General features: G+C 33.6%; 2 protein-coding genes across 3 annotated transcripts; one reads left to right on the top strand and one right to left on the bottom strand.

Moving 5' to 3' along the window:
- The first annotated feature begins 1,328 nt into the window (after window positions 1–1,328).
- On the top strand, window positions 1,329–5,020 carry LOC139899190 (uncharacterized). 2 transcript variants are annotated; one of them, XM_071882011.1, is made up of 6 exons: window positions 1,329–1,470; window positions 1,560–1,618; window positions 2,914–3,003; window positions 3,100–3,197; window positions 3,296–3,612; window positions 4,379–5,020. In XM_071882011.1, the coding sequence occupies exons 3-6, from the start codon at window positions 2,995–2,997 to the stop codon at window positions 4,774–4,776; spliced, it is 822 nt and encodes a 273-aa protein (XP_071738112.1). In that variant the 5' UTR covers window positions 1,329–1,470; window positions 1,560–1,618; window positions 2,914–2,994; the 3' UTR covers window positions 4,777–5,020. The 2 variants fall into 2 exon arrangements, with proteins under 2 accessions (XP_071738112.1, XP_071738111.1); XM_071882010.1 differs by lacking the exon at window positions 1,560–1,618.
- Window positions 5,021–5,029: 9 nt separating this feature from the next.
- Window positions 5,030–7,335, bottom strand: LOC139899189 (probable serine/threonine-protein kinase PBL25). Its single transcript, XM_071882009.1, has 5 exons — window positions 6,593–7,335; window positions 6,212–6,426; window positions 5,896–6,085; window positions 5,425–5,807; window positions 5,030–5,343 (listed from the first exon to the last, which is right to left on the bottom strand). The coding sequence occupies exons 1-5, from the start codon at window positions 7,146–7,148 to the stop codon at window positions 5,137–5,139; spliced, it is 1,551 nt and encodes a 516-aa protein (XP_071738110.1). The 5' UTR covers window positions 7,149–7,335; the 3' UTR covers window positions 5,030–5,136.
- Between the last annotated feature and the right edge of the window lie 2,300 nt (window positions 7,336–9,635).

Raw genomic sequence — 9,635 nt, forward strand, 5'->3', positions numbered from 1 at the left:
TCTCTCTCTCTTTTCTTCCTCAACTAGACAAAACACTGTTTAATTATTCACCAATAGTAACTAGAGTTATTTTCGTCATTTTACCTTTTTTTCTCTTTCTCTCTTTTCTTCCTCAACTATAAAAGAGTCAACTTTCATAAAATGAACAACCCTTCAATGCTACCAATAGATGTCGAAAAACATTCTTTTTTACAAAATAGATCAACTAACTTAAAAAAAAAAAAAAACCCTAAAAGAAACAACTTTCACAAAAGGAACAATCCTTCAATGTTAGATGTCGAATTTTTTTTTTTTTTTTTACAAAATAGATCAAGACTTTTTTTTTAACTCGGATTCAAAACCGAGCCCCCGGCGCGAAGCGAGAGCTCCACAACTAGTATATACTAATGGACAAAACACTGTTTCACTATTCACAATAGTAACCAGAGTTATTTTCGTCATTTCACCTTTTTTTTCCCAACGATAAAATAAGCAACTTTCTCTCTCTCTTTTCTTCCTCAACTATAAAAGAAGCAACTTTTATAAAATGAACAACTCTTCAATGCTACCAATAGATGTCGAAAAACATTCTTTTTTACAAAATAGATCAACTAACCTAAAAAAAAAAAACCTAAAAGAAGCAACTTTCACAAAAGGAACACCTTTCAATGTTAGATGTCAAAAAAAATTATTTTTTTTAAAAATAGATCAAGACTTTTTTTTTTAACTCGCATTCAAAACGGAGCCCCCGGCGCGAAGCGAGGGCTCCACAACTAGTTATATATTATTTATAATTATTTACATATATACTAATAGACAAAACACTATTTCACTATTCATCAATAGTAATCAGAGGTATTTTCGACATTTCACCTTTTTTTTTTGGTCCCCAACGATAAAATAAGTAACTTTCGTAAAAGAACCAACCCTTCAATGTTACCAAAGGATGTCGAAAAAAATTCTTTTTTACAATAAAATCAACTAACTTTTTTTTTTCCTTCTCTCTTTTCTTCCTCAACGATAAATGAGACAACTTTCATAAAATGAACAACCCTTCAATGCTACCAAAAGATGTGAAAAAACCAATTTTTTTTTACAAAATAGATCAACTAACTTAAAAAAAACAACGAACGCTAAAAGAATCAACTTTCACAAAAAGAACAACCCTTCAATGTTAGATGTTGAAAAAAATTCTTTTTTACAAAATAGATCAAGACTTTTTTTTAACTCGCGTTCAAAACGGAACCCCCGGCGCGAAGCGAGTTCTACCGCAACTAGTTACTCCATATATTAAAGATCTGGAAAAGAAAATTACATTTCTTAGATTGTCATTCAACGAATATGAACGTGCCACAATTTTTTATTAAACGTGTACAACTAGATTGGTAGATTCTAGAATTTGATAGACCATAAAGATCCACCGGCCCGTTAGTTAGTTAGTCCCATTAATTCTATCGTAATTATTGTTTTTGATTTTACTCCCAATTTCAGGTATCAACCGCTTCCTTTTTCTCTATTTCAACTGATTTCTTATATTCATTCATTCTATTGATCTGTTACATTTCTGATCTCAAATTTAGCTAATTTAAATCCGTCTCGGTGATTTCTTTTTCAATTGTTGATCAGTGAGACGATTTAGGTATGATTTTGTCATAAAACTTATTATTGCAATCATTTTTAGGGTCTTTTTGTCTGGCCTCTAATTATTTCACTGATCTGAGTGGATTATGTGTATGATGTTTTGTATGTGATATTCGATTAATGCTGAATATGTTATTAACTTCGTTTAGTTTATTATCATTTTGTTTCAATTATATTTGAAAAAAATTCATGGTTGGTCCCAAACTTTGTACCAAAATCAAATCAAAATAGGACCTAAAGTTTAAATTGATCATGGTTGGTCCTAAGCTATATTCGAAATGTGGCGACTTGATTGGAAAGTAAAAGCTTAATGAAAAAGAGGATAAGTTTAATGGTCACAATCCTTTACGATTTATTTGCCTATTCCAATGGGGCGAGTTTGACGCCCGGAGCACGCCTCCAAACACGCCTCTAGAGCAGGGTGGGAGGTTTCAAGACCAGTGGACGTCGTGTATTCGTGTTTATGGGTGTGTGAGTTTGTCTTAAAAAAAGGAATAATAAATGAAATAGTATATCTTATCAATAGTGATGAAATAAACATTCGTGAAGGGTCAAAGTGCATCTTTTTTTAATTGTTAATAAAAAGCCTATGTCAATTTTGTGCGGTGGAGGTATGAGGCCTAAATTGTGGAACTCTTGTATAAAATGTACAATAATTATCTTGATTTTTTTTATTCTAATAATTTGAAGTAGCTGCCGTATCTAGAGCGGAAAATAGTCACGTAAGAATTGTTACTTGATGCTTAAGACTTAAAAGAGTGTCCTAAGGTCTATTTCAGTGGGGCGCGTTAGACCACATGTGCCCGGAGCACGCCTCCAACATGCCTCTAGTGCGGCGTGTTGAAGGATTTTTTTGTGGCGTGCGTGCGTGCCACCAACACCAGGCGTGTTTGATTACTTGTATAGTTTTTTAATGTTATTGTATTATATTTTTAGTACTTTTTAACCCTTTTTCACCGAACTTTCAATAATATTTTGACACATCACCCAACACGCTACTTAACACACCACCCCAATGTTCCCCATTTTACCAACATGCCTGCCGCATTACCGCTAACTACCCCACCCACCACCACGCCTAAAAATTCCATTACCATCGTAATAGGCCTAAATGCTTTAGGGGTCACTGGAGCATTACTTTCTTGTTTGCTTTTAGGCTTACACGTAGTGTGATGGTCACATATGTTCTTAGATTTGTATGTTTCATGATATACATACCTTGAATTGCATCTCTTAATGTTTTGGTTAGTTGGATTTTGGATATATTTAATGTGTTTATCTTTGTTTGAACAGTCACAGTCAACCAATCAAGTGAAGAACTTACAGAGACCTTAATTTTGCATTCACATTTTTCGTTTAATTTAAGTTCAGAAAATGGCTGAGGTACGAGTAGCTACCTTCTCAATTTATTTGGATTTCAATTTTTGATTTATTCATTGATTAGCTTATTAAATAAACAATTTATAATTCTATTCGCAGGAGGGTTACAAGGTGAGTTTGCATGCATATGATTTAAGCGGAGGGTTAGCTCGCCAGCTCTCCATGTCATTCTTAGGGAAGGCTATTGAAGCTATTTGGTAAGCGCTCTATTTCAAACTTAATTCGGGATAAAAATGTTACTTGCCACCTAAAACAACTATTTAATTAATCAAGCATATGTTTTTGATGAAAACAGGCACACTGGTGTGGTGGTATATGGCACCGAGTACTTTTTTGGTGGTGGTATCCAACAAATTCCAGCCGGAACAGCACCATATGGATCTCCAATTCGCGTGATTGATCTTGGTGTCACTCATGTCCCAAAAGATGTGTTTGAGATGTATTTACAGGAGATAAGTCCACGTTACACGGCTGAAACTTACAGTTTAATGAACCACAACTGTAACAATTTTAGCAATGAGGTTGCACAGTTTTTGGTGGGGGCCACTATCCCTGAGTACATCCTCAACCTCCCTAATGAAGTCATGAGTAGTCCAATGGGTGCTCTTATAAGTAAGTTATATTGTGCGAGACTTTATTGTCACTTGATCTATTTGCTTGTGAGCTACATATGTGATTTTATCCATTTAACTTATACCTGGCAATTAAAACCCATTATCTCAAATTTGGGTCAAATGGGTCAAGTTTTCGGGTCAATTGGGTCTTGAAAAAAATTAGGCCCGACAATGTAAACCAAAACTTTAAAAAAGGTCCAATGAGTTTTTCTCCAACCTATTGGGTATTATACAAAATATAAATGAACGGGTCAAATGGGTATCAAATTCTAAAGTTCAATAGACAGTTATATGCCTAATGGGTCTTGCGAATGGGTTAAATGGATCAAGCATAAGAAGTTTCATCCACTAATCATTTATGAAAGCATTAATAGTTATATCAATTATTATGTGTATTAATATTTTCATATATATTAATAATTAATACTCCGTAATAATTAATAATAACTAAAACAATAAATAAATGTTAAAAATCAAATGTAAAAGTATATGACCTGTTAGGACCCATTTCCCATTTCACCCTTTCACCCAAACTGACCCGTTTGTACCCATTCAAATTTTTACCCGTTTGACCCATGACCCATTTCAACCCAAAACTGTTTTGACCCGTTACCCAAACCGACCCAACCTGACCCTTTTGCCAGGTATAATTTTAACTCGATAGAGAGAAATAATTACCTTAATTTACCTTTTCATACATAAACGAATCGGACATGTCATATGTGATTGTTCCTGATTTGGGTACTAATTGCTACTTGTTGCAGTGCCCATGATCCAGAATCTTGAGACCACATTGCGAGCAGGTGCTGTTCCACAAGCTCCTCAGTTTATTAATCCATCTCCAGTTCGTAATACGCCCCCGACAAGCAAAAAGGCCGATACGTCTTCCGAAAGCCTTGCAAATGCTAGTGCGACCAGCTGTGATGCAAAGTCGAAGGCTAAAGATGAGGTTCCGCCAGCTGTCGTGCCAGCTGGCACACAACAAGAGAAACCAGTAGTAGCTGATCCTCTTGGAGATGCAAGAAGCAAAGTTCAAGAAGAAATTGGGAAAGAGTTTGCGGCTATCATGGCTAGCGGAACGTTCCGTGCAAGTGAAGCTGCAGCCATTGCAACCAAGAAGGTTATGCAGAAATATGGCCACATGAATGCTGCACAAAGCTGATAGAGGTTTTGTGTGTTGTTATTTAAACCCTCCATTGGACATTGTTACCCATTTAAAAATGACACTTTATATAATTTAAATGTTTTTTACTTATTACTTGTGCAAACATTACAGTACTTGTTTTTTAGTTGCTACATTGAACAACTATTGGTTTTCAGTAGGGTTGTTAACGAGCCGAGCTTCACATTTGAATCCTTTGTATTTGCATAACATACGCATTGGATCAATTTATTACTATATTGAACATTGGAATCCTTAACTTCTTTCTAAAGAGGTCAAAATGTTGCTGAATTTATGGTTTACATTTTAACTGTGATTGATTCACATACTATTTGAACCCTGTAAGTACTTAACGGAGAACTAGTCTATTAATGGTATTGGGACCTGCACGAGGGAAGCAAAAGACGTTACAACATCACTGATAGATGGACGTAATGATGCATCGTTATTAATACACATGGTTGCTATGGCTACCATATGGCTTAATTCAGCCTTCGGGTAATTTCCTTCAAGAAGTGGATCAACCAATTCCGAGTATTTTTGCGGGTTATTAATCCTCATTTCGGCCTGTTTAACAAAAAAGTTCATGCGTGTTAGAACTTAAAACTCTATAAATTACGCCCTCCAAAAACTGTAAAACTAACTTACCCATCGAACAAGATGCAATTCTTCACTTTTCCTTGTCAAATCAACAGCTCTTCTTCCCGTAATTAGCTCCAATAACACGACTCCATAACTGTAAATATCGGTCTTTACACTTAACTTACCTCTCTTTTGATACTCGGGTGCACAATATCCAAGTGTTCCCATCACTCTCGATGTCTTGTCCCCAAATGGACCAAGCGTGGCTAACCCGAAATCAGACAGTTTTGCATTAAAATCATCATCAAGCAGTATGTTGGGCGACTTTAAGTCTCGATAGATAATTGGTGGATTGTTTGTCTCGTGCAAATATTCTAGACCTTGTGCGGTATGCATCGCTACTTTCATCCTTGTTGACCAACTGAGCGGACTTTTTCCCCGTGGAAGATCTGTATATATGAAATTAACAATGAATCTGAGCGGGTTTGGTACGTGTCAAAATGGGTTACTTTTAGTATTTAAGGGAATGTATTGTACCCAGTAGATGGTTTTCCAGAGAACCAGACGACATATACTCGTATACAAGCAGTCTTTTATCTCCATCTGCGCAATATCCAATCAATTTAACCAAATTCGTATGACAAAGATGGCCCAACATCATAACCTCGACAAGAAATTCTTTGTTTCCTTGTCTTCCATTGCGATTTAGTTGCTTCACAGCTACAATCTGAACCCAAAATCAAAAAATAAAGAAAACAAATAAATATCACTTTACCAATGAACAGTGTCAATTCATTTTTTTTAAATGAATATATAGATAATTATGGAAGTTTCTTGAAAATCATTAGATCACCTCGCCGGTTCTTTCAAGTTGTCCTTTATAAACCCGCCCAAATCCACCTTCTCCTAGAAGACATTCTTCATTGAAGTTCTTTGTCGCTATCTCTAGCTCCTTAAAGGTGAAGGTTTTAGCTGCCATATTGTTGTTAACGTTAGCCTTGTACTTTTTAGCTTCTTTACCGACCCTTTTAGGGGAGTCCACGTCGGCCGATGCCCTTTTCTTATTTTCTGCACAATAAACCAATTAATATTTACCGACACTGTAATGTTTTTTTAAACGATAGTTAGGAGTGACAGAGGTCCGAATGCGATGTTGGAACTCACTCACCCGATCAGATCATTTCCTTGGACTAACATTAAAGTATGTGATTACATGAAAGAAAATGGTACTTACTAAATGGAATGAACGATACACATTGGCGTTTCCTTTCTCTCTTTCTCAACCATTTACAACGTTTCATCTGTTGAACGGGGAAACGTGGTTTCCATCTCAAATTCCGCGTTTTCCCTTCTGTCGAATCTTTCTTTGGAACACACGTAAACAAATTAATTTTTCTTCTTTTTGTTCGTTTCTTATTTCTCCTTTTTAGTTTTGAATATTGGACTTGAAAACATGAAAAACAATTCATGTTTCCCTTCTTCCCTTCAGTAGAATCTTGTGTTTGGAAACATGCAAAACATTTCATCTTTCGTGTCTTTCCTTTGGTAGAATCTTGTGCCTGGAAACATGAAAAGCGATTCATCTTCCGTATCCTTGAATCTTTTGTTCCATGTGTTGCATCCCTAGTCCAAAAACCTGGGAAGCAATTCATGTTTCGTTTCTTCCCTTCTCGTGTCATAAAACACGAAAAACAATTCATATTTCGTTTCTTTCCATCCGAAGAACCTAATGTTGAAAAGCATGAAAAACAGTTATGTTCATGTCTCGGCAGACACGAAAAACAGCCCATGTTTCTTTGACACAAAAACACCTTTCAATATATAGTTGATCAATTCCCTTTCTTTTATCTCCCCAGATTTTGAAACCCCAGAATCAAAATATTCAACCCATTGGCTGCAAATTTTCTATATGTCAAATTATTCAAGAAGCTATTAAGATTTTGGTCGAATAATTGATGTTCTTGAGGGTTTCATGTGTCAAAGTTAAGAACCCATCTGGGGATACAAAAAGAAAAAAACAAAGGGAAGATCAGTGCGCTATTTATTCCAAAAAGGGAACAATTTAAGGTGTGAAGAACCCTTTAATTTTTGTTTAATAATCGAATGAGAGGAGAGAGAATAGTGGTTGATGAGTCATTTTGAAAATGTTAGGCAAAGACCTTTGGTATTTTTACTCTAATATACGTTGACTAATTTAATTATCTCCGGGCATTTACTGCCTTTTTGTTAATCACACTCAAAATGTGATGCTAGTGATATGAGGACGTTAACCACCAGGCCGTTTTGTGATGGTTTAAATAAATAATGTAAGGTACATATATCGACTAGAGAATAGAATGACTATTGGCCCTTGACTGTTCCTAACCCTGCTTGTGACATCACAGAAAAATTTGTACTTTTTGACTCAAAAAGTGCATTTGCCTGTGACATGACAGTGTCAGATTTTGACCCTCAATAACATTAAATGTCAAATGGAAGTGTCAAATTCAGTAGGGTCCACCAGTTTTGTATTTTTTTTATACCAAATGAATTAAAATGTTAAATAAATACAACAAAATAAAATAAATTACATATTAAATAAAAAAATTAATTTTTCACAAGAATTTAAAAATACATAAATTAACGATTACATAGATTTAATAAAAAAACTAATTCGCATTGCGAAAAGTTGTTGGAATGTTCCAGATATGCTCGACTAAATCCTCGATAAGTTGGTTGTGCATGTCTCGATCCCTTATTTCTCTTGTGATGATGTCTCGATCTCGTCCTCTGTTCCGTATACGTTCCATACCATTTTCCATTTCTTCGGTGGTGAATCTTTCTTCCCATTTAGAAAGTGCAAAGCCGTTATCTTCAAGTATCATGTTATGTAACATGAGACAACATTCCATCACTCTTCGCATCCTATTAACTGACATACTTCGTGAAGCTATGCGTATAATATAAAACCGACCTTGAAGAACCCCAAATGTCCTCTCTACATCCTTTTCGGGCACTAGCTTGAAATCTAGTAAACTTAATCGTTGGTTTTTCAGTGGGACATGAATATCCTTTAACTAAATTTGCCCAATCGGGATATATACCGTCCGCAAGGTAATATCCTTTGTTATATTCATGCCCATTTACCTCAAATGGTGCGGATGGAAATGTTCCATTCTTAAGTTTATCAAATATAGGTGATTGGTTCAAAACGTTAATATCATTATTAGAACCCGCAATCCCAAAAAAGCATGCCAAATTCACAAGTCATATGAAGCAACTGCTTTAAGCATAAGAGTCGGTTTCTTGTGATCACTCCGAGTGTATTGTCCTTTTAAAGCAACATGACAATTTCTCCATTCCCAGTGCATACAATCTATACTCCTAAGCATATCCCTAAAACTATGTCTCTCCTCGTGTGCACTATATAATCTAGCAACATCATGTGCATTCGGAGATCGCATGTGTGACGACCCGGAAAGTTTCGACCAAATTTAAACTTAATTCGTATTTGATTTCGACACGATAAGCAAAGTCTGTAATGTTGAGTCTTGAAAATTTTGAAACTATGTTACATATTTAATTACCTTGACTATTCCCGACGATTCACGAACAATTAATTGTATATATATATATATATATATATATATATATATATATATATATATATATATATATATATATATATATATATATATATATATATATATATATATATATATATATATATATATATATATATATATATAACACAAATAATTATAAATGTTAAAGGTTCAATATATCATATAAAAAGTAAATATGATGCAATTAATAAATGATAAAAGTAATTATAAATTAAAATATAATTATTAATATTATTGTTATTACCTTTATTATGATTAAAGATAAATGTTAATATTAACATGATTGTTATCATTATTATTATTATCATTGTTATTAGTAAAAAGTATAAAATTTAAATATTATTAGGATTATTAAAGGTATTATTATTAGAATCACTAATAATATATATTACTATTATTATTATTATTATTAATATCATTATTAACAATGAAAATTAATAATTATTATCATTAATAATTATTATTATCTGTAATATTAATATTATTATTAATAATAATTAGTATTATCATTATTATTATTATAAAAATATATATAGTATTATTATTATATATTAGTAATTAATAATTATTAATTATTAAATTAAAAATACAATATAATAAATCAGATATATATGTACGCGTAATATCTATTTCACTATCATCTTTATTTTTTTCTCCTGATTTTTCCTACCT

The sequence above is a fragment of the Rutidosis leptorrhynchoides genome, chromosome 3, assembly GCF_046630445.1.
Source record: "Rutidosis leptorrhynchoides isolate AG116_Rl617_1_P2 chromosome 3, CSIRO_AGI_Rlap_v1, whole genome shotgun sequence".
NCBI classification, from domain to species: domain Eukaryota; kingdom Viridiplantae; phylum Streptophyta; class Magnoliopsida; order Asterales; family Asteraceae; genus Rutidosis; species Rutidosis leptorrhynchoides.